Consider the following 26458-nt stretch of genomic DNA (forward strand, 5'->3'; position numbering starts at 1 on the left):
AAGTGAACGATAAACGATATATCACCGAAGGACATAAAGACCAAAAATCTACTACTACATAGCTACGCGAAAATGTTTATATGTCAATGTTTATAAATACTTAATATCATTATGACGGTGATTATGCAATTCTCAAAAATGGTAGACAGTTAATTGTATTTTATTTATGAAACGTATGTTTCAAAGATTGTTTTGCACAGATAGATCGATATATGATAGTAATTTCTTTGCTTCATGTTGTTACAGGTAAATCTTTGATCTTTTTTTGCAGTTGGTTGTACGAATTTGAAGTGCGATAATGGAGAACGTGTTATGTGTGTTTTATTGATTTGTATTGTGAAGTGAAATGACTGAAAATATATGTGTAGTTCTGCAGAGGTCCACCACAATTTATATTATTATTGAAACATCAATCCGATCATCCTGTAGACTATTATAGAAAGATAAACAACAGAAAGGAAACACACAACGAGTCATCCATACATAACAAAGGAGAGCAAAAAAAAATGAGTGTTGTTATTATTTACAGAACTCGTCATTTTAATTCGACTGTCCCTGTCACTCGCTACAGTGTGTAACTATCTCAGCGTGACAAGTGCTGTGAAAATGTGATCGGCCGCCCAAGTTACTAACTTACTCGAAACATTAGTAAAGCAACTTTGGGCAACAAGAGGGTGGGGACAGACAGAGTACCCATTCGACAGAGCGATCCCATATTGGTCTAGTGCGAGATTCTTTTTATCGATATGTATTAACAGGGACAGTAAAACTCGAAATAACCACTACAGCAGCAACGATAGCACTGCCCTGGCCTGCTACCACCAAGCATGCAGCGCTACTGAGTCGCTGTTGGATTGCTGTCTATTCTTCGTATTTTACTTTGCCTGCAAGTACTATTTTACTTTGCCTGCAAGTACATGTAGATAAAACCTGAATATCACACTAGACTAATTTGGGAGCGGTCTATCGAATAGCCACATAAAATTCCGATTTAAAAATTTTTTTTTTTTCTTTACTCGGAAACGGACCGATGCTTTGTATTGACACTGGGCGTTGCATGAAAGACATGACGAACAGTAATTGTTCGGGCTGTCTCTAGCTGCACAATTCAAAAATTATAGCGCAAATATCGGCCCAAACACCAGAGAAAATGCACCTGACTACTGTTAGGAGAGACACTCGGTATGTAAGCAGAGATCATGCAACGAGTTTCTAATTCAGAAATCGCATTAGATGTTGGTTCTTCATTGAAAATCTCTTTATGTCTAGTGTGAAAAGGAGAAACATCTACCAGCACGTGGGCCATCGAGACGTCGCTTTTCTGTTCGGCAATATTTGTGTTTGTATTGGTTGGGATCCCAAGACTTTCATGCGAATACGAACTCGGTGCGTTCAGAACGGACCTACTCAAAGCAAACAGGATCTCAACGGCCCCACACGATTAGCGCCAGAGAGGACAAACATATTGCTCGGTCAGAAGTACAGCCACGTCACCTGTCTTCACGCAGGAAATGGGTTTGTCTGCGGCAAGACAAGACTACACAGGTAGTGTGACGAAATCTGGAAAGGCGGCAGCAGAGGAAGGCACTCCAGTGGTGCACACAACGACTAAACTGGACAGAAGAGTCGCACCGTGTCATCTTTTCAGACGATTCGTGGTTCTGTGTGCAGCATTCACGGTGGACGTTTTTGCGTGTGGAGGTTCCGAAGAGGCCAGCATTGCCAGAGTCCATTCGCCAATCTCAAATGGGCTCAACACCTTACCTAATGGTATGGGGTACACAAAACACGATGACCTACGGTTCGCATATCTGGTAATTAGGACAGCAGTTGTTACATTAGCAACACGATAAGCCCAGTAGTTGTGCGCTACCTTAGAGGTGTGCGTGACATTATCTTTCGACAACATAATGTACGGCCACACGTTGTCTGAACACAAAGGAATTAAAGACATTAGCTGCCAGTGAGCACTCGTTTTGGGATAAGATGAAAATTAATGATGAACTGGGATTCGAACCAGGGTCTCCTGCTAACTAGGCAGATGCTCTGACCACTATACCATCCAGATACAGTGGTCGTCCCAACTGCACGGACTCTCGTAGCACGCCTGCCGTCGGACCCAAATGCTCAGTTTATGCGACACGCACTGATGTACTGCCCCTGCTCATTAGCCTCATTACTCGCCAGTTACGGTAAGAGTTCGAGCTCGTTGTTCATCTGCACTGAAGGGATTACTGACCGTCATCGGCTTAATTACATATTGATGTCTACTTTTTACAAGATGTCCGCATGGAGTGGTCAGCGCAGCTACCTAGTACGCACGAGACCTGGGTTCGTATCCCGGTCCGGCGCAAATTTTTAATTTGCCCCTTGATATAAATCACTGCCCACTGGCAGCTCATGTCTTTAATTCCGTTTTGTCTTGATTCATAGCGGCTGCAGGATAAAATGGTGTCTTTTCTATCGGATATGTCCGATCGTCACTTGTCAGCCACTACTACTGATAAACTCTGCTATGCAGCTGCGGAAGCATGGAATGACATCATCCAAGCTCAGCCGAACTCGATGCCCTGCCGCTTAGAGCCGTTGTTATTGCCAGAGGTGCCAGCTCTCTGTACTACATTTCGCACCATGTACAGTGTGGTTATAATTAAACTTTAGCTATCTGATAATGCCCTTATGGCAAACGAATGATCGTATGACAATGAAACTTCGTGGAAACATTCGTAAGGACATGCAGAAGAGAAATGACGAATAAACCATTGAAAGAAACACATTTTAATTTCCACGTGAGGGGTAACGGTTTTTAATTGTGTACCTTTTTTGCGTTCTAGGATACAAACGTTGAACAATGTGACGACATCTGCATCCACGACAACACTAGAGATTTCTTTACTGCTGTCTGAAACATCTCAGGTGGGATGTTAGCTGTCTACCTCGCTATGCTCATCTTCTTCTTCAAGATCGCACATTGCGTCCTGCATTCTCAGACATGGCAACAGTAACTTCTTCAACGATTTGTGGCACAGTTGGTTGTCAGCCTCTCCCGAACTACCGGATCATGTTCTTCAATTACGGACCTCTCCGGATTCCTTTAATGCGTCGATAGCCGCAGCACTGTTGCTGTTGTTTTGGTAAAACAGCTTTAAGAGTAAAGCCTCCTCACCTTCAACTTTTGTGGTCCTGTCCTCCTCAGTTGCGCGTAATACTACGGTATATTGATAATTTTCACTTATGGACCGTCTGAATGTCAAAGTTGTGATGCAGTATACATAGGCATGACATGCAGGAATTTTGAAACAAGATACAAAGAACATATCAGATGTTGGAAGTATGAAACAAACCATTCCACATTTGCAGAGCATTTAAAACACTACAACCATCATCCTACAAACATGGAACAAGAAATGAAAATAATGAGAATAAGCAACCATGACAAACATCTTATACAAATGCAAGAAAACTTCCACATCCAGAAAGCCATAGCAGAAAACAAACATGTGATAAATGAACAAACACACATCAGCACAGGCTCCCTACTACACTTAATAAAGGAAATGATAACATTATATATATATATATATATATATATATATATATATATATATATATATAACACCAAAATGCAGACAGACACACACACACACACACACACACACAAATACATACACAGCCCCCCTCCCAAAAAAAAAAAAAAAAAATAAAATAAAATAAAAAAAATTAAATAACACCAAAATACAGACAGACACACACACACATCACAAAAAATATATATATCACACCAAAACTCACACACACACACACATACACAGGACAAAAACAAAAATAAATAAATAAATACAATAAAATTAAATTAAATTAATACGACACCAAAAAACACACACACACGCACACACACACACACACACACACACAAACGCACACACAAATGCATACACGAACAGACCACAGATACTTCAATAGTTACACTCACAAGTTTGGCAGTAATATTCGATCTTTGGCAAAAACATTTGACAATCGGCAACAGAAACCAAAACATTGCATTAAAACAAGCGTTCAGTGCATAGTGCTGTGGAATGCGGAAAAAACAGCAAATTGACGCTCATAGGAAGAAGAACAACACCAAAAATGCAACAGGAGCGTAATATGTAAGAAACTATCTACGCAACCTGTAAGTACAGTTCAAAACATTACTACTTAATAGGAAATACCAACCACCAGAACTGTTTATAACCTATAGGCACAGTGACAAAAATGTAAATAAAATAGCTAACATATGTACATATTCCAGGCCACTGATGATGCCTTGCAGAAAATAAAGGCGAAACGCATATGGCACTAAAATTGTGTTTTATTCAGTTGCTGTCAGACGGTCCATAAGTGAAAATTATCAATATACCTCCTCACCTTGTCCAGACCCATGTTGACTGCCGAACCAGTAGCGGCGCCCAACGGCAAGTCATGGCACTAACACTACCTGCAGCGCGCAGTCTGTACATCAATCCTATAAATTTAGGTACGCGTACGGCAAATAGTTTTTCATCGACACTGACGCAAATAGCGAAATGTCAATTATAACAAACCTGTATATCCCCACATACATCAAAAGTTAATTTTGTATTCCTGTTGCTACACTGTACACACATAGTAAGTAAACTTTCGTAATTTTCTATCCTTCCTGATGTTGCAATATAATGATGAGTTGTTTTTAATCCAATAGTAACATCACTATAAAAAAAGTTTCATCCCGCATTGCTGTTATTCATACAAAATGAAGCAAAAGGAGAAAATTTTAATTACACGGTATAAAACATAGATAGCGCAACGAAACAACAAAAATGAACAACCAAACTGTACACTAATAGTAATAATGGATGGTGAATTGTACACGTAAACAATATTTTACAACAGAAAAAAAAATTTTCATTTATTTCGAAATCCCACAGTGAAGTCGACTTAGTGTAATTACTTTCATGAAAACATGAAAAGTTGTCTTTTGTGTGCAGCACTCACCATGTCCGTAATGATGAAAGAGAATCTTTGGGAAAACGGTTTCTCCGAGAACATTCGTTCCAGTGAACTGGAAATAGTAGAACTCATACTCAGCGCGGTATCTCGGAGTAGTAGTGCCGTTCCAGAGACAGTAATGGAACCGTTCAGTGTTGCCTGGGCACACGAACTGATTCCTGCAGACATTTTAAAAACAGAAATACATAATTTATTATGAACAACGACAGTGAAAAATTCTCTCCTAATATTTGAGTGAAAGATGCATTTATATTACAGCTCAAGAATTATTTTCGATGTACGAGGATTATTCGGAAAGTAAGGTTCGATCAGTTGTGAAATGGAAACCACAGTGAAAATCCGATGAAGCTTTTCACAGATGAGTTGGGTAGTGTATCTAGTACACACGTCTGTCGCGTCAAGACATTCTTTTCAGTTCTGAGAGCGAAGTGAGCACGTAAAGATGCCTAGAAAAGAGTTTCTTCCACCAAGTATGGTAGCCTGCTGAGAGATTTCGCCTGATTTCATACAAACCCACGTAACCTAACAGTCATACATTTCCTCGATTGTGACAATTCTCGCCAGGGGCAATGAGGTCGCTTCCGCAGCGTTTTCGACAGGAGGTCTTTGATCAACCACCGTACAGCCCAGACTTGGCTCCCTCCGAGTTTAGTTTCTGCTCATATCAACCGCCGGCTATGAAGACAACATTTTGACACAGACAGTGTGCTGCAGACCAGGGTAGAGAGTTGTCGGAAAACACAGACGGTTGCCTCGATGACGAGAGTATTGGAAGGTTGGTACAACGCTACGACTAAGTATCTAAGTCGGAGTGGTGATTATGAAGAGAAGTAGCCGGAAGGTAACTACTGCAAATAATTATTTTTTTTTATTTTCACTGTGATTTCCATTTCGTGACCGATCAGACCTTACTTTCCGAATAACCCCCGTAACTTCACGACAAATTTTGTGTGACAGGTTCTCGATCCCGGTTCCTCTCACAGAAATACAGGTACCGGCTAACTTAACCAGGCACAACTGACGAAACGCTCCCACAACTATACAGCGCAACACGATTAAAGGATCACTTTTTCAAAACCCCGTAATTGACTCTCATTTCGACGCAGCAATTTGTAATTTAGCTCAAAGGTGCCTAAGACCTTCTTCTGTAACGGTGCAAAGATGTGGAGCGCTGTGACGTCACTCTCGAGCTCGACGACGCTTCAAACAGCAAGGCCACGTTTCACGTGTCGTGTAAGGTGGATTAACCGTGTCACGTTAACCAAAATTTAGCCCATCGCCACCGTGGGAGTGTCACGCGTTGGGCAGGTAGTCACAGCCGCTCTTTCTCCCATTTCAGCCTTTCTTTTGACGCCTCTGCGTTGAAATGACACGTTCTTCTGATGGGCGACAGAGGGAAACATTTCAGACACGTCGCCACTACCAATCGACACGTCGTGGCCTCAGGGAGTGGCATAAAGGCGTCAGTAAGACCACCATTTTCCCTCCTCGGTGTATTCGAACATATAACACACGGCTACAACACGAACAAAATCACAGACGCCGTGTTCCTGGACATCGAAAAAGCTTTCTATCGTCTCTGGCACAACGGCCTTATGCGCAATCTAAGCGATGGTGGTTTCTCGCACGGACTCGTACGTCCCATACACTCACATCTCACGAACAAACGTTTTAACACTGACGCGCAGGGCAAACAATCGACACAACACGGTATCGAAGCTGGAGTACCCCAGGGAAGCATCTTGGGCCCCATCTTGTTCAACCTGTACATTAACGACTTTCCAGCAACACAAAACACGACGTTAGCCATCTACGCCGATGACACGCCCATTCCTGCGCAAGATTGGAAACCGTCAAACATAAATTCACCAATACAGACGACACTCAGAACTGCCGAGCCTTGTTTGGAACGATGTCGAGAAATGCGAAACAGTTCTGTTCACACGCAGACCGAAGCTACTGCGCAAACATCAACCCTGTCGACACATGCACGCCCAATACGTTTCCGAGAGAAAGTCAAGATATCTCGATGTCTGGCTGGACCGGAAACTTACATGGGGGACCATATTGAATACGTTGCTAACAGAGCGCACGCGAGGCTCAAACAACTCTACGCAATGCTCGACAGGGAAAATACACTGAATAGGAGGGAGTCGGGGTCCATATACATGACACTGATTAGACCTCTGATGACGTACGCAGCTCCCGTCTGGGGATACGCAGCTCCTACACGACTGCGCCGCCTGCAGATCGTACAGAACAAAGTGCTACGCATCATTAGCAACGCTCCACGATACTCACGCAACGTGGATCTTCACAATGAATACCGCCTCGAAACCCTCAAGGAAGTATTCAAAAAATACGCCACACGATTATACAGAAAGTCGAGACACTAGAAAAATCCTTTCATCCCTACTCTGGGAAACTGTGATCACAACCATAGGTGGAAGCATAAGCGGCAAAAGACACAACTACCTATGACAAAGCTAACAGACACCCACAAGATACAATATCGGCAAGCCCCTGCGTATCAGCAACACTGACTGGATACGCCAGCTGCCATTAAAGCCGACCAACAGTCTACAGAATGGAAACCGACGAGTTCGCACACTAACGCACAAACAAACCGCCAACACTACCCTACACTATGAATCCGATATATGACCTATCGGACACAAAACGATGATGAACCTAACTGTTACAGGTATGTTGACGCTGACTGAGAAATCGACACCGGCGCCCAGCAGTAGCGGTCGAGTAACACCAGCGTACAACGTCAAAGGTATCGATCGACCTGCATGATACAGACTACTAACAAAGCCTACCTTTGGATGACCTGTCCTAGGCAGTAAGAAACCCGCTACTGCTCTTACAACCCGATCCGACGATCGCAGAGGTTTTTTTGCCCTTGGCTTTTGCCTTGGCACTTTCTTCCCTCAGCCCTTCAGACCACTACCCTTCGTTCAACTTTCGACCAACTCTATCTCCAGATGGGCGCATATTAATGGTTAACCTTATCCAGGCGTACGAAAACATCGCAATACCCACATCCTGCTTAACCTCACTTTAGTGAAAACTAACCCTTATGCAGAGATGGCAGGAGACCTTTTGTGTTGGCCATCATGCCGGTGTGGGAATGGAGGGGCTCCACCTCTATACCATTTTCCCTGGGGCGTTCATTCCCACACAGTTGGCGGTCGAAAATGACATTTCGCAGTGCGATGAGCAACAGAGCAACGTTCTTGACAAACGTTGACACTGCTGGAACTTCTTTTGAGGGCAGCGTGACTACAGATTCTGCTCTCATGTTCAGGGTGGAATCTCTAGGGACCGTCCAAAACCATTCACCAAAATTTGAACGTGATGTGAAGCAGCAATGGGTGCATATTCATCTTCAAGCCTCCTGTGGCGTCATCGTGGGGCAGTGAGACACTGACACGTGCGTGAATAAAACGGCAAACGGCGGAGGGTCCCTCTAAGACATCTCAGCTTGGCCACATCCTCAATGGCACCCGCCGACTTGTACTGAGAATGTTAAAAATGTACCTGTACAGAGACAACCTGAGAAGTAGTCTTAGCCACCTGCTAGAAGACATTTAGAATTGAAGGTGTGTCAAGGAGTTGTATGCCTGCAAGCGGCTAGGACTACTTGACACGTTGTCTCAGTACAAGTATATTTTTAAAATTGTCAATAATTGTGTTGGGTGCCACCGAACGTGTTACCAAACAGGAGTGCCTTAGAGGGACCGTCTGCTGCTTTATTCAAACATGTGTTAGTGTTGCAACCCCCATGATCACGCCACAGGAGGGCTCGAAACAGCAGACCTGAAAATGTATAAGCACCCTTTGCTGCTTCGGATCGTGTCCAAGTTTTGTTGAATGGTTTTGTATGGTCCCTAGTGGTACCAACCTGTACACCAGAACAAAAGCTAAGGTCACACTGCCCCACAAAGAGGTGTGATCACGTTCAATGGTGATCGAGCTCCACAGTGTCCTTAGAGAAGGGTGTCAGTTGTGCCAAAAGTTGTTAAAAAATGTCGCCCTGTTGCTTACTCGACCGCGAAATGGGTGGGAATCAATGCCCCAACAAAAGGGGCGGTTTAATTGTCGTCTTTATGCTACTCTTTGAGCCCATGTCGTGTCGCTTATGAGCGACGGTGTGTCTGAAATGTTTTCCGCGGCCATCCATCAGAAAACCGCGTGATTTCAACGCTGGGCGTCGCGGTTCTGACCTCAATCGCAGAGCGTGAGATGTGAGTAAGAGCAGATGTGAGGATCTTCCCAACGTGTGACACGTCCACGGAGGAGTTGGACTAAATTTTAGTTAAATTTAGTGGCAACGTGACATCATTAACCCACCCTAAATCGCACGTGAGCTTCTGAGGCCTGGCCTTTTTTTCGCGCGTGTCGACAACTTGCCGTTTGGAACATCGTAGAGCCCGAGGGTGACGTTACAGGTCGCCACGCTTTTGCAAAATTACAGAGGAAGCTTATAGGCACCTTTGAGCCAAATTTCAAACTCCTGAGTCGCAATGAGTGACAATTACGGGTTTTCTAAAAAGCGACTCTTTAATTCTGTTGCGCAGTCTATAATGCCGTCTATACCATTTTCCTGTATAGTGAATGATTCGATCTGAAACAAGCCCCAGGTTGTGGCTTCTGTGCTGTATCCCTCTGGCCGGCCGCTGTGGCCGTGCGCGGTTCTAGGCGCTTCAATCCGGAACAGCGCTGCTGCTACGGTCGCAGGTTCGGATCCAGCCTCGGGCATGGATGTGTGTGATGTCCTAGTTAGGTTTAAGTAGTTCTAAGTGTAGGGGACTGATGATCTCAGATGTTACGTCCCATAGTGCTCAGAGCCATCTGAACCATTTTTGTATCCTTCTCCAAGGCGTGCCATTCCAGCAAAAGTACGCAAGGGCACTTTGAGAGGCTTGGAATACAAGATGAAGGGACTGACACAAGTAAAGCTTTCGGGTTGGGACATGAGTCGTGTCTCGATAGTGCAGCAGGTAAAATAATTTTTTCTGAAAGGCAAGGGTCCGGGTGCCGATCAGGAACACAGTTTTTTATCTGATAATATATTTGTGATAGCGTGCACCCTACTCTAATAAGAAAGATACATACTGCAATATCCATGATGCACGTATTCAGGTTGCCGGAATGTCGAAAGGTAGGCTTAAAAACACTATTCGGTTTTTAATAGCTTAAAGTTTTACGAACGTAGACTAGCGCTAAAGCAGTAGTTTTCTCCAGTGAATTAGAGCGACCCAGAACGGATAGAATACGCGGTCCGTAGCTATCTGATCAGTTTGGTATTTCCCATGCTGCGCATGGATTTTCGAAGTTCCATACGCTCAGCTGGTTGAATGATAGTCTAATTTCCAATTCTCGTTGTAATCTTGTTTTAAATCTGCTGCCCAACAATGCCACAAAACTCCTTTTTGACTGTACAAAAAAAAAAAAAAAAAAAAAAAAAAAAAAAAAAAAAAAAAAAAAATCAACTGTATTTTTGTCGCGTTTACATTTCAGTTGCCAGAACTACTAGCTCGTAACGGCAACGAGCTAAGTGAATAGTAACTTAACTGTGTTGCACCTACTACCGTTATTCGGAAACAAATCACTAATAGAAGAGCACTTCTCCTATAGTAAATGTGGAGAAGAGAAGAAATTTTATCGTCAAATAATTGTCATGTATACTTCAATGCATACTGTGGTTGTCTGCTTGTTTTGGACGCTACTCTTCAAATGAAAATTTCGTCGACTAACGACCTGCTATAAGTATTCAGGTTACTTTCTTGATGATCAATGGCTTCTTCAGTGAAATAAACTGAACGATTCTTAAGCTGAAATGCTAAATAAGCAATTTAAGGTCAGTACAGAAGTTTCGCTACATATTTGGCGTAACATTAGTAACTACAGGTACCGTACAGCTTTAAAACGTCACCAGTAAGTCTGAACCCTAAGTAAGATCAGGGAGAGGAAACGACATAATTTTTATTTGATGTTTTCTGTCCTTTATAAGAAAATGACAAACAAATTGAAATCAGAGAAAATCGACATTATATTATATTCCGTTCATACTGCAGCAGCACATGAATTATATTAAGTCTTACCTTCCTCCGGAACGACCAGGCAAATGAAAACTAAGTTTGTAGGTGGTTGCTATTGGGTTTTCTCTTTCTTTCCAGGAACAATTGAGATTCGACCAGTTCTCCGAGGTACAAATAAAATTGTAAATTGGTTTGGGTCTATCTGTAAAAGGATAAAAGACATGGTTATGTTTCGTTTGCATTACAAACCTACTTATAGCATAATGCCAGTAAAGATTGAAGTAAAGATACAAGTGAATAAAACACAAGACAATTATGGACCATAATTTCTTTTAAAACAAAAATATGACCCTTAGTATATAACTGTAACTAGATAGCCGAAAAATATAAAATCCCACATTTTATTTGCATTGACATGGGTATACTTTCTTAGAATATCATAATTTTAATGGAAATTCTGTATTTATTCAGATACACAGTTACTGAAAACGACAGTTGCAATGTCACCTACAAAGTACAGGTTTATTTTTCTGACATAGCCTTACGGAACTTAGTAATTATTCAGAGAAATGCATTAAGTATCTGCTACAAGTACGTCATGTGTTCCCCCTTGCTTATTCGTCAGATACTGGGTCTGCAATCAAATTCACTCCACAAACAACATGCTCCGTTGATGTCAGCTCATATCACGTGTAGGTCTTCTGGTAAAAGTAGCACAAACGCTGATACCTCCATGCAACTCCACACAAAAAATCGCATCATGCCACGTCGGACGGGCGTAGAGGTGATTAGAGGAATTTTTGAACATTGTCCCCACCACAACCGATCCATTGATTATCTAATGTCGTGTTTAAGAGATCACAAACATGAAGATGGAATTGGGCTTGACATCAATCTCTTGCCTAATGATGTCCATGATGTTAGTTTCTAGCTGCGAGATGAAACAGTTTTTCAGCATGTCCAGTTACACGTGTCTTGTATTGGTCATTTCCATGAAGAAAACGAAGGTTTTAAGTTTAGACTGCGATGTCGCACGTAAGAAATGAACTGTTAGTGAGTTATGAACAAGCTACAGGAATATTCTATGATCCACATACAGTATTGCGTCTAATCATAGTGCCATCAAAAAATTATTCCTTTCTCGGTTATAATAGGTTTCTCACGTAAAAAAATTATTGCTCCCCCGGTAACGAAAGATTTCTCACGTAAAACACACTCCTACATTTCCTGCTTTATCGTGTAGCGATTCAAGAAGACTTACTTTGTCTTGGAGTGCGACGCTAATGTTTCTATAATACCAGAAAAAAGAAAGACTTACACTATCCTCTACTTTAACCTACCTTTGGCGCAAAAATGGGTAAAATATGCTGCTGTAAGATTTTTCCATTAATTGCCAGATGAAATAAAATGTCTGACACACAGCAATAATAGTTTCAAAAATAAATTGAAATAATGTCTTCTTGACTACTCCTTCTGTACCATAGATGAATTCTTGAATAGTAATAAATGAATCTATAGGTATAATATATGCATTTGTGCCATTTAAGAGAATGGGGTAGGTAATAAATATTTTAGGCTTAAAAAAAAAGAAACGAATGAAATTCGACCACAGCAAAAGCTTTTTCAGCGCCTGTGACCATCTTCACTAATTACCAACCGACCTTCGTTCTGATGGAAAAAAGTGAAAACTGTTACAACAAACAAAACTTCTTCAAGTACGAAATTGTTTCCACCAGGATAGTATATGTGCTGAGATTAGTATTCACACGGTCCGTTAAAGTAATGTGATCACCGCCTATGTTCGATGTCAACGTGCAATAACCGATCACAGACGGCAGATGGCAGCACTGGCAGTTCAAAAGGGCACGATCATTGGCTTTCAGAAAGCATTTCCGAAACGGCTAGGTTTGTAAATTGTTTGCGTGCCGTCATGGTTCAAATGGCTATGAGCACTATGAGACTTAACATCTAAGGTCATCAGTCCCCTAGAACTTAGAACTACTTAAACCTAACTAACCTAAGGACATGACACACATCCATGCCCGAGGCAGGATTCGAACCTGCGACCGTAGCGGTCGCGCGGTTCCAGACTGAAGCGCCCAGAACCGCTCGGCCACTGCGGCCGGCCGTGCCGTCATGGTTAAATTATTCCGTGCATGGCAAAATGGAGCTATCGACTGGAGCGAACGACGGCTGCGGTGATGCGTACTGGCGAACAGATGTGCAGCTGTGGAGCAAGTGACCACCCATATTAACCGAGGGGATACCGGCAGTGTCTCCTCCCGTTCAGCTAGTGTTGGGTTGGTTGGTTGTTTTGGGGAAGGAGACCAGACAGCGAGGTCATCGGTCTCATCGGATTAGGGAAGGACGGGGAAGGAAGTCGGCCGTGCCCTTTGAGAGGAACCATCCCGGCATCTGCCTGGAGCGATTTAGGGAAATCACGGAAAACCTAAATCAGGATGACCGGACGCGGGATTGAACCGTCGTCCTCCCGAATGCGAGTCCAGTGTCTAACCACTGCGCCACCTCGCTCGGTAGCTAGTGTTGGGTTCAGCGCGTGTGGCTTGGAGCTCTCCCTGAAGTAACCGATTTGTAACAGTTCGTTGTGCCATTGTGGTACCAGCTGGTGCTGAATTTGCTGTTGGAGATGCAGTACGATGCGCCAGAGTCATACGCCGAAAACTATGTGTTCCCTCTCGGTAGGGCACGTGGCCGTCCAGAGCCCAACCTTCTTGCGGCGGTACATTCTCGTGACTTCCGCTGCCAGCAACCGTGTACATTGGCTAAATTCCTGCCAAGCCTTTTTACATTATCGAAGAAGAAACAAATACCTTCTCGTAGCCCTATTACACGAACTCCTTCAAACTCAATGAAGTGATGATAATGGCTTCTTTGTCGCCTTAAAGGCATTCTTGACTAACATCAACTCATGACGTCCAAACTCATAGGTAACTAACGTTCACGACCGGTAAGCCTATAGCTTATATTTAAAGCAAGCCTAATTTACACCTCATAGTGGCGCTACTAGCGCCACTCTTATGCGACTGGCGAGACATTTGAATAGATATCATCTTACAGATGTAGAAAGCCGACTATGGGTTCTCGTTTTGTCGCAAAATTCATTCTTCGTGTCTGGATTTCTTTTTTCGTCCGTGTATTGTCGTATGCTTCCACCAGTGCCAAATTGCGCTATTAGTTATGATACACCCTGTGCACTGAATGCGTTTCTTTTCTAGTTTTATTGTCTAAGATAGGATGATGTGGCTGATAGTGCAGGTCACTCACGAATATTTAAAGAGAAGATTTCAGTGCTGCCAAGCGAGAGCTCATTGAAGGACGGAGTGGAGATCTGTAGAGGTTTTTAATGAAACCCGGTTCTGCCTCGGTGTCAGTGATGGCCGTATATTGGTTAGAAGGAGGTCAGTTGAGCGCCTCCAAAAACTTGCCTGCAGCCTAGACGCAACGGCACTACATCTGGAGATATGGTCAGTGGTGCGGCTTAGGAGCACTCTCGCGGTTATCTCACCAACGCAGACTGTAAATTTATACGTGAATTTGGTGATTCCACTTTTTCAGCTGCCATTCGTGACCAGCATTCCAGGGGGTGTTATCCAGTAGGGTGACGCTCGCCCACATGCCGCTGTTGTAACCTAACATGCTCTACAGAATGTAGACATGTTGCTTTGGCCTGCTCGATCACCAGATCTGTCTCCAGTCGAGCACATATGGGGCATCATCGGATGACGACTTCAGCGTCATCCACAAACAGAGTTAACCGTCCTTGTGTTGACCGGCCAAGAGCAACAGGCATGGAATTCTATCCCAGAAACTGAATCCGGCACCTATACAACACAACGCATGCACGTCTGCATGCTTGCATTCAGCATTCGGGCGGTTACTCCGGTTATTAATGTAGCAGCATTTCACATTTTAAATGTCTTACGTCGTTCTTGCCGTAACATGCGTTGTTGCAATGTTAATCACTTAAATATGGTATTTAGACGAATGTATTTCCGAAATCTCATTACTCTGAATTAATTATTTTTAGGTGTTGCGATTTGTTTTCCGTCAGTGAAGAAGCAAAAACGTTCCAACAAACGTGGATCCGCAAGCGAGCCATTAGCGAGATAACTGGGAATGTGCGGCTCGAGTCGCCACTGGCTTCAGCATGAAATATTGTCTTGCAAATCTATGTCAAATGTAAACTTACTTCACTCTCAGTCTAATGGGCCTAAAATTTATTGGCCGGCCTGAGTGGCCGATCGGTTCTAGGCGCTACAGTCTGGAACCGCGCGACCGCTACGGTCGCAGGTTCGAATCCTGCCTCGGGCGTGGATGTGTGTGATGTCCTTAGGTTAGTTAGGTTTAAGTAGTTCTAAGTTATAGGGGACTGATGACCTCAGAACTTAAGTCCCATAGTGCTCAGAGCCATTTGAACCATTTTGAACCTAAAATTTATTACAATTTACTGCACAAAAATACTTGTTAAAGGTATTCATATGTCATTCTCGCATTTAGATGCGATACTGACCTCCTGTCTGCCTCCTAAAGTTCGTCGCCGATATGGACTGCCTAGTCCTACACTCCACTCTCAAGAAATTCAAGCGATTCCTTCATGTCACTCTCAAACAATTTCCCTCCTAGTTCAGCCTGTGGCCTCTCAAAAACAAACCTCCCAAGATGCAGGCAATAATAATAGGAAGGACCAGCCGCAGCTTATTTCCGCCCCCATGACTTCTATTTTATGTTCTACACTCGTCCTGTCCAATTAACTAACACGGTAAAATATCTCGGAGTAACCATCGATCGTAAACTAAGCTGGAAACCTCACCTACTACACATCCAACAAATAGACCATAGTAGACTAGAGCTACTCACCAGCCGAACACGGGGTTAGGCCGACCACACTCGTCACCTATGGCTCCTCTCACACACTAAACGCCTTTGGATGTCCTACACTACCCGCAAATTTCACACAAACGAACCTGTCTTTTTATCCTCGATTATTAACCTTTTTACTCTGACACGTTTGTACTAAAGCATCCACCACCCTTACACCAACACACTCTTCACGTCCTATACCAACGAAACCTTAACCGCTTCCGCTACCTGATCATGAAGTCCACCCATAAATGTAGCCATCCTTCCAGCTTTAATAGAATACTCATCTTCATCTCTTTGCCAGCGCTCCTGATGCCTCCCCTCTCCGACCCCCTACTCACCCCTTTCCCCCTCCCCCCCCCTCCCAACTCACCCCTCACTCCATTTTGCTTCTTCTATATCCAAACACCTGGTTCGGGGTACGCCACCGAACTCTTCCATCCCGCATTCTTTCCAAAACACTCTCCTCAAAAATTCCTCGTCACCTGTAATTCATTTCCTACTGAATCTCGTAAATATTGATCAAACTGTAAAATTGGCTGCTCCATCTCTTCAACCGTATCAACTGGAATGCTCTACACTGCACTTCTGAGATGACACCGAACAGAAAAAGGCAGGGGATTGAGGTCACGTATCTTGGAGGACAAGGCACAGGCCCGACTCGACCTATCCATCTTGTTGGATCATACTGGAGCGTTAGATGTCGTCTTACATTAGCAGCAAAATGTGCCGGTACCCTGTCATGCTTATACCACATCCCCAACGTTGGGCCATCTTGACCCCAAATAGATCGGGACTTAATGGAAAAGTGTACATTTACATTTTTACAAACTAGGACAATATACCATACTGAAGTCAGTGACGGCTCGTTACTACATTTCCACAATTTTATTGTAAACAGCCCATTTGCGGACCCATGTTTGGTGGAATGTTTTTTATTCTGTTGCGCCACACGTTCAGGTTTCACTACCAATTACACTAAGGTGACCAAACTCATGGGATACCTCCTAATATCATGTCAGACCTACTTTTGACCGGCATAGTGCAGCGACTCGATGTGGCATGGGATCAACAAGTCGTTGGAAGTCTCCTGCAGAAATATTGATCCATGCTACCTCTATAGCTGTCCATAATTTCGAGAGTATAGCTAGCGCAGGATTTAGAACGTGAACTGACATCTCTATTAAGTTCCATAAATGTTCGATGGGACTTGTGTCGGACGATCTGGGTAGTCAAACCATGAGCTGAATTGTCCAGAATTTTCTTCACATCAATTGTGAACAAGTGTGGCGCGGTGACATGAAGCATTGTCATCCATAAAAATTCCATCGTTGTTTGGGAACATGACGTCCGTGAATGGCTGCAAATGGTCTTCAAGTAGCCGAACATAAGCATTTCCAGTCAATGATCGGTTTAGTTGGACTACAGGGCCAAGTTTATTCCATGTAAACACAGCCCACACGATTATGGAGCCACCAGCAGCTTGCACAGAGCATTGTTGACAACTTGGATCAATGGCTTCGTGCGGTCAGCACCAGATTAGTACCCTACCATCAGCTATACCATCTGATATCGGAACTCATGTGACCAGGCCACGGTTTTCCAGTCGCCTGGTATCCAGCCGATACGGTCACGAGCCCAGGAGAGGCGCTGCGGGCGATATCGTGTCGTTAGCAAAGGCACTCCGTCGGTCGTCTGCTGCCATAGCCCATTAACGCCAAAGTTAGCCGCACTGTGCTAACGCATAAATTTGTCATACGCCCCATATTGATTTCTGCGGTTACGTCACGTAGTGTTGCTTGTGTGTTAGCACTGACAACTCTACGCAAACGCCACTGCCCTCGGTCGTTAAGTGAAGGCCCTCGGCCACTGTGTTTACCGTGGTTAGAGGTAATACCAGCAGTTTGGTATTCTCGGTATACTATTGACGGTGTGGACCTCGGAATATTGAATTCCCGGAGGATTTCCGAAATGAAATGCCCCATGCGTCTAGCTCCAAGTACCATTCCGCGTTCAGAGTCTGTTAATTCACGTCGTGCGGCCATAATGACGTCGGCAAGCTTTCCACATGAATCACCTGAGTACATGTGATATCTCTGCCATCGCTATCCCATGACTTTCGTCAACTCAGAATATGATACTCCCTTTATAGGCTACGAAGTTGGCAGTAGCTTCAAAATGAATCTCCACTGGTTCCAAGCACTAATAATCAGAATTTACTGGTATGCTGGAGTCTCTCAACATCAAAATAAATATTTTTGCAGTTATCAATATAAAGGCATTCCCAAACGGAATGCGCACGCTGTGTGGTGGAAATGACCTCGGTAGCCCGTGGTATGTGCGTGGATGCACAGATATTACTTGGCACATGAGAAGCACTGAAGGTGTGGCGGCCGCGGAAAACAGCCCAAATCACAGGGACGGTTCAAAGGAAAAGATATTCGTTTTACATTATTATGTTAAGCACTAAGAAGGATTGTCATTACCAGGACTGTTTTTTCTTCTTTTTTTTCGTTTTTTTCTAAACCTCCGATCTGTCGCGAAATGGAAACGACAGCGAAAATCAAATGCGTTTTATTTCCAACACTTAGCAAAACCTTCCAGCTACTTTTCTTCATAGTCGCCGCTCCTACTAGGACATTTGTCGTAGCGTGGTACCAGCTTTTCAATACCCTCGTCATAGAAGGCAGCCGCCAGAGATTTCCGTCGGTTCCTCATGCTGGTCTGCAGCTCGTTGTCTGTGTCAGAATGTTGTCTTCATGCCCAGTGGTTCAAGTGAGCGAAGATAGAAAATCAGAGGGAGCCAAATCCGGGCTGCATGGCGGGTGATCAAATACTTCCCATCGGAAACGCTGTAGGAGCGTCTTCGTTGCACGTCCAATATGCACCGAGCAAGGTGGCGCAGTGGTTAGCACACTGGTCTCTCATTCAGGAGGACGACGACGGTTCAAATCAGCGTGCAGCCACCCTGATTTAGGTTTACAGTGATTTCTCTTAATCGCTTTAGGCAAATGCTGAGATGCTTCCTTTGAAAGGACGTGTCCGCCGACTTCCTTCCCCGTGCTTCCCTAATCCGATGGGGCCGATGACCTCGCTGTTTGATCCTCTCCCACTAAATCAACCAACCAACCAACCAGTCCAATGGGGAACTGTCACGAAGAAGAAAAAGTGTGACAGTTACGTTATGTGGGCCGCATGAAGCCAGGCGAAACCCCTCAGCAGTGATTCAAACTTGCTGCGAGACAATATTTTCTAGGCATCTTTACGTGCTCACTGTGCACTCAGAGCTAAAATGTTCGACAGATCGTAGTAGACAGACATACTAAAGACACTGCGCAACAGATCTGCACAAAGATTCACCGGACTTTCCCTGTGGTTTTATTTTCGCGACCGATCGGATTTCGAAAAAAGAATAACCCTTATAGGAAGCATTCCTCATCTTATGCACACTGACATATTTCCTGTGCAGTAAGTTAGTGTCGTGTTGTGTTGTGTCTTAAGTATTTTTTTTTTGTGCAAATGACGTATGAGTGCATGTAGTGTTATAGTTGTGTTGTTGATAGCAAAAGGAAAGAGTGAAACCCGATCCCAACACCCAACCTACGTTTTTTGATTAGCATTAAGAGTTCCACAGTGGTTAATCTTGCGAGAAAACTGACGACAATCTTCATGAATGTTTCATGTTGAATACAGTAAACTGTGGGTGTGCCCCTACAGACAGAGCTAATCGGCTAGAAAACTGACAGTCGAAGACTTTTTGCAGGGATAATTTGGCCAGCCGCCGGACAGAAGGTAGGGGTGCAAAATTTATGCTGACCAAATACTGTACTGTTGTTTTAAGTGAAGGTCAAAAACTCTTCCCATTGGCGTATGAATAGAGTGTCTACAACACAGCTACAGTGCTTGACTGTCAGTTTGGGAAGTTGGGTGATAAACTTGGTGCCTTTCGTGTAGAACAGGCTCAGTGCCGAAGAAAGAAAGAGAGAAAGAGTCTTGCCACATTGTTGGCTTGAAGACGGTCAGGGACCGATCACAATCTGAGATGGTAAAACATTCTTCCTTCGCTTTCAGTGACACTTTTCTTCACTGTGTATAACTATGTATTGAGAGTATATTTTTATTTCTAATGACTGCCATTAATACTCGTACTTGTAGAGTGCAGTCTTTTACTGTTTATGGGAGAACGAAACTTGGTCATGTGGTATAGTCTTCCTCAGGCATAGCACAAAACTGATGACCGACCCCATGTTCCCATCCAACGAACCAGTTAAGACCAGTGGTAATTCACGCTTTCCCTGGCATAACGCAGAGTTGATTCAGGTTTAATGAAGAACGTACAGGGTGGTCCATTGATCGTGACCGGGCCAAATATCTCATGAAATAAGCATCAAACGAAAAAATTACAAAGAACGAAACTTTTCTAGCTTGAAGGGGGAAACGATATGGCGCTATGGTTGGGCCGCTAGATGGTGCTGCCATAAGTCAAACGGATATCAACTGCGTTTTTTTAAATAGGAACCCCCATTTTTTTACATATTAGTGTAGCACGTAAAGAAATATGAATGTTTTAGTTGGACCACTTTTTTCGCTTTGTGATGGATGGCGCTGTAATAGTCACAAACATATGGTCACAATTTTAGACGAACAGTTGGTAGGTTTTTTAAATTAAAATACAGAACGTAGGTACGTTTGAACATTTTATTTCGGTTGTTCCAATGTGATACATGTACCTTTGTGAACTTACCATTTCTGAGAACGCATGCTGTTGCAGCGTGATTACCTGTAAATACCACATTAATGCAATAAATGCTCAAAACGATGTCCGTCAACCTCAATGCATTTGGCAATAAGTGTAACAACATTCCTCTCAACAGCGAGTAGTTCGCGTTCCGTAATGTTCGCATATGCATTGACAATGCGCTGACGCATGTTGTCAGGCGTTGTCGGTGGATCACGGTAGCAAATATCCTTCAACTTTCCCCACAGAAAGAAATCCGGGGACGTCAGATCCGGTGAATGTGTGGGCCATGGTATGGTGCTTCGACGACCAATCCACCTGTCATAAAATATGATATTCAATACCGCTTCAACCGCACGCGAGCTATGTTCCGGACATCTGTCATGTTGGAAGTACATCGCCATTCTGTCATGCAGTGAAACATCTTGTTGTAACATCGGTAGAACATTACGTAGGAAATCAACATGCACGGCACCATTTAGATTGCCATCGATAAAATGGGGGCCAATTGTCCTTCCTCCCATAATGCCGCACAATACATTAACCCGCCAAGATCGCTAATGTTCTACTTGTCGCAGCCATCGTGGCTTTTCTGTTGCCCAATAGTGCATATTATGTCGGTTTACGTTACCGCTGTTGGTGAATGACGCTTCGTCACTTGATAGAACGCGTGCAAAAAATCTGTCATCGTCCCGTAATTTCTCTTGTGCCCAGTGGCAGAGCTGTACACGACGTTCAAAGTCGTCGCCATGCAATTCCTGGTGCATAGAAATATGGTACGGGTGCAATCGATGTTGATGTTGCATTCTCAACACCGACGTTTTTGAGATTCCCGATTCTCGCGCAATTTGTCTGCTACTGATGTGCGGATTGGCCGCGACAGCAGCTAAAACACCTACTTGGGCATCATCATTTGTTGTAGGTCGTGGTTGACGTTTCACATGTGGCTGAACACTTCCTGTTTCCTTAAATAATGTAACTATCCGACGAACGGTCCGGACACTTGGATGATGTCGTCCAGGATACCGAGCAGCATACATAGCACACGCCCATTGGGCATTTTGATCACAATAGCTATACATCAACTCGATACCGACCTTTTCCGCAATTGGTAAACGGTCCATTTTAACACGAGTAATGTATCACGAAGCAAATACCGTCCGCACTGGCGGAATGTTACGTGATACCACGTACTTATACGTTTGTGACTGTTACAGCGCCATCTATCACAAAGCGAAAAAAGTGGTCCAACTAAAACATTCATCTTTCTTTACATACTATACGAATATGGAATAAAAATGGTGATTCCTATTTTAAAAAACGCAGTTGATATCCGTTTTTCCTATAACAGCACCATCTAGCGGGCCAACCATAGCGCCATCTTGTTTCCCCTTTCAAGCTAAACAAGTTTCGTTCTTTGCAGTTTTTTTTTTTTATTTGTTTGTTTGGTACTTACTCCGTGAGATATTTGGCCCGGTCACTATCAATGGACTATCAATGCCTTCGAGGAGGAAACCTACTTGCTTTTTCCGTTACGTGGACGACACGTTCGTCATCTGGCCACATGGTATGGATAAACTCCTTGACTTCCTTACACATCTAAACTCCATACACCCCAACATCAAATTCACTATGGGGACTGAAACGGAGGGTAAATTACCTTTCCTTTTCGTCTTCGTCAAGAGAATTGCTGACGGCACCCTAGGTCATGGGGTGTATCGGAAGACAAAGCACACTGATATTTATTTGCACGCAGACAGCTGCCACCATCCTTCACAGAGGAATGGGGTACTTAAAACTCTAGTACATAGGGCGCGCACTATCGCTGACGCAGAGTCTACCCCAGGGATTTGGAACATCTGAGAACTGTATTTCCAAAAAAATGGGTACTCAGAGAGGCAGATTCAACGTGCTCTCCGCCCAACCACTACAGCACAACCTGAGGAGATGGATGAAATCACGAGGCAGGAGGTAGGCACTGCGTTTATTCCATATACAGGCGCACTCTCGGGGAAAATCGCCCGCATTTTGAAGAAACACCGGGTCGGAAATGTGTTTTGTCCTCCTAATAAAACTCGTGCACTGGTGGAGAGCGCCGAAGATGACCTCGGTTTGAGGAAGGCCGGCGTGTACCAGATTCCGTGTCAATGTGGCAAGTCGTATATAGGTCAGACGATGCTTACCGTCGAGGATCGATGCCGTGAATACCAGAGGCACACTCGACTGATGTATCCGAGCAAGTCGGCGGTCGCTGAACATTGTTTGTCGGAAAATCACGCTATGGTGTATGAACGCACGAGGATTCTGGTACAGACGTCGAGATACTGGGACAGCGTTGTTAGAGAGGCCATCGAAATTCGCACCAATGACGACCTCATAAACCGTGACTGTGGCTATAATCTTAGCAAGGCTTGGGAACCAGCGATTGGGTTAATCAAGAGTAAATCGAGCAAACGTATAGTTGTGACGACCACGGCGGACAGAGCCATCACACCGACGTCATCTCAGACGCCGTCGCAATCTGTGCCACCGCGCGACCGCGGCGCGGGGCGCGAACAGCGGAGGGAGCGCGCCGGGGGCGGAGGGTATTTAAATCGACCGCCGCCGCGACCGAACCCAGTTCCCTCTGAGCAACCATAGCGTACGGATCTCCGTGCCGGCACGTTCATAGGAGCTCAGTCCGTCAGTTCACCTGATGATGGCGACATGTATGATCGCCGAAATACTGTGCCCGTTCGACACTGTGGACCGGCAGTACACCCGTGGATATTTTGATTATCAAATACGCCGGGAGAAACTCAAGAATCACATGAGTTATTACATTCGGTTCTTCTTGTGGATTTCTAAAAAAAAGAAACTGCTCGCCAAAAATTCTCAGTGGTTGAATACTGAAACATGCCACGAGTATACTATGAAGGCCAAATTTTCATACGCGAATATCATTCCAACAAAACAATTCCAGAACTTCCAAATTTCACAAAACTGTCCGTAAATGCAACTGCTGTTACGGCCATGCAGTCCAGTTTCGAAAAGCCAATTATGTCTTCATTTTACATATTATTTTGACTGGCACTAGTAACATGACCGTCTGTGTTCAAAGCTAGCTAGCGACTCATCTCTTCCAGTCTCACTCCCAGTATAACTATCAGGTAACGAGCAGGCACTATCTCAATTCTGATTGGCTGACCATACTCGCTGCCAATCAGAATGCTCGCTCATGATCATACTCGCGCCAAAACTGGCCTGCACCAGTCCTTATACACAGACGTATTTGCGTCAATCTGACATGCAAATATTAAAGTAATGTTTAATAAACGAAAAGACAATAATTCTCGAAATATTCTTTAGATACAGATTTTACTCCAGCTGACTTTCTGGCTGCTCTGTTACAATAGCAATCACGCCTAGACATACGTCATTAGCAAAATGAGTAAATTCCCTAGGGTCATTTTCCCACGACAGACTTGTGTAACTCTTGCAGGTTACTGAAGACGGTATATACTGCAACATTGAAATTAAAAGAATGTCCCACATACCCACTCTCATTTACTCACATTCACTCCTACAACCATATTAGACACAAATAATAACTCTCTCTGATTTTTATATTACAAAAACGAAAAATAATTAAAGTTTTAATATGAAAATCTCTATTAATTATTTATGCACACCGAGAGTTCGGTTTATGTTTTCCAATTATACAAAAAGTTAAATTATCATATTTCCTAACTGAATTCAGCTACATAAGTGCCGGTTTTTTTACTTTTTAGTAATTTTTTCAATCTTCGAAACTCAGATAGTAACAATGTTGAAATTTTTATACATTCTTCTCCTGAATAACAAAAGGTACCGATTTTGAAAATGACTGAATAATATTTAATATCACTTATTCAGGTTCTTATAGGTGGTGAATGTACGCGTCCAGTAAGAGACCTCGAACAGCTTTCCCACGGCAGGCAGTGACAGATTCTCGTGTGTCTCTCGGTTACGCTGGTAGATGACAGCCCCAGAAGTTACGTTCAGCAAGCTATCCTAAAACAAACGTTCGCTCGGAACAACTTGCAACGCTACAAAATGAACCATTCCGCCAGTTGTCTGAAGCGATTTAGGGAAATCACGGAAGACCTAAATCAGGAGAACTGGACGCGGGTTTGAACCATCGTCCTCTCGGATGCGAGTCCAGTGCGCTTACCACTATGCCATCTCGCTCGGTCACTGAGTTTGAACGAGGTGGTGTAATAGGGCTACTAGAAGCTGAATGTTCCTTCCGCTACCCTGCAGAAAGACTTGGCAGAAATGTAGCCACTGTTCATGATTGCTAGCAGCGGTGGTCACGAGAACGTACGGTCGCAAGAAGACCGCGCTCCGGACGACTAGGAGCCACTACCGGGAGGGAATACCATCATGTTCGGCATATGGCTCTGGCGCATTGTACTGCATTTGCAGCAGCCGTATGAGCAGCAGTTGGCGCCGTAGTGACTCAACGAACTCTTACAAATCGCTTACTTCAAGGACAGTTAAGAGCCAGGCGCCCCACAACATGTGTTCAACTGACCCCAAACCACCGCCATTTTCGACTTATGTGGTGTCACTGAGGGGGGGGGGGGGGGTGAAGGGCTGTTGTGTTATCTAATGAAACCTGGTTCTGCCTCAGTGCCAGTGATGGCCGTGTGTCGGTTTGAAGGAGGCCAGCTGAGGGCCTACAACCAACCTGTCTGCATGGTAGACCCACTGAACCATCGCCCAGAGTTATGGTCTGGGGTGTCATGTCATATGACAGCAGGAGCACTCTCGTGGTTATCCCACGCACCCTGACTGCGAACATGTACGTCAGTCTGGTGATTCGACCTAATGTGCTGCCATTCGTGAACAGCTTTCCAGGAGGTGTTTTCCTGCATAATAACACTCGCCTCCATACCACCATTATAAACTAACATACCCTACAGAGTGTCAACATGTGCCTTGGTCTGCTCCATCACCAGATTTCTCTCCAATCGATCACGTATGGAACTCAATCGGACGACAATTCCAGCGTCATCCACCTACAGCTTTAACTGTCGCTGTACTGACTGATCAAGCGCAACAGACGTGAAACTCCATCCTACAAACTGACATCAGGCACCTGTGCATTGCAATGCATGCACGTCTGCTTGCTTGCAGTTACACCGATTGTTAATGAACCAGCATTTCACACTGGAAATGGCTTATCTCGCGCTTACATTAATCTGTTATCTTGAAATGTTAATCACTTAAACATGTTACCTAGACAAATGTATTCCCGAAATTTCATTACTCAACTTTAAAAGGAGTTTACTGGTTTCAATTACTTTGGCATTGGTAAATGTTTTGATGTCACTGCTATTTCTATCCATTTGCCTTGAGATCTGTTGCAAATTTATGAATATTATACGAGTTGCTTCTGTAATCTGTTGCTTACTCAGCATAAACGCAAGTTCAGTTTTCCTGCCTTTGTAGGAACCTAGTGGGGGTTCTTGTTCAAATTTCGTTCATACATTTGTTTACAGGACTAACCTCACTAGTTTCAATTTAAAATCAAGCTGTGCACGTTGCTAAAGGTTTCTTCCTATCCATGTTACCGATATTCCTGACTATCAGGTCCAAGCCCGGTTTTTAATGTAACAATATTTGACTTTGGTACTTAGGGTTGTTGTTGAAGCTAGCTGGGTGTTGTTCTTTAAATTTTATGTATACATATTTTATCGTCGCTCTTTTGTCTCACTGTGTTTTATTATAGTGGCTC

The 26458-nt window shown here is 43.9% G+C and overlaps 1 protein-coding gene across 1 annotated transcript in view; it reads right to left on the bottom strand.

The window, feature by feature from the left end:
• LOC124555839 (cytokine receptor-like) overlaps positions 1 to 26458 on the bottom strand; it is a 235194-nt gene that overhangs the window by 204071 nt on the left and 4665 nt on the right. The window contains exons 3-4 of the mRNA XM_047129904.1: positions 11142 to 11280; positions 5014 to 5186 (exon numbers count right to left, since the gene is read on the bottom strand). Of these exons, the coding sequence (XP_046985860.1) occupies positions 5014 to 5186; positions 11142 to 11280 (312 nt within the window). The remainder of the gene's footprint in view (positions 1 to 5013; positions 5187 to 11141; positions 11281 to 26458) is intronic.

This window comes from Schistocerca americana, chromosome X, assembly GCF_021461395.2.
Source record: "Schistocerca americana isolate TAMUIC-IGC-003095 chromosome X, iqSchAmer2.1, whole genome shotgun sequence".
In the NCBI taxonomy this organism is placed as follows: domain Eukaryota; kingdom Metazoa; phylum Arthropoda; class Insecta; order Orthoptera; family Acrididae; genus Schistocerca; species Schistocerca americana.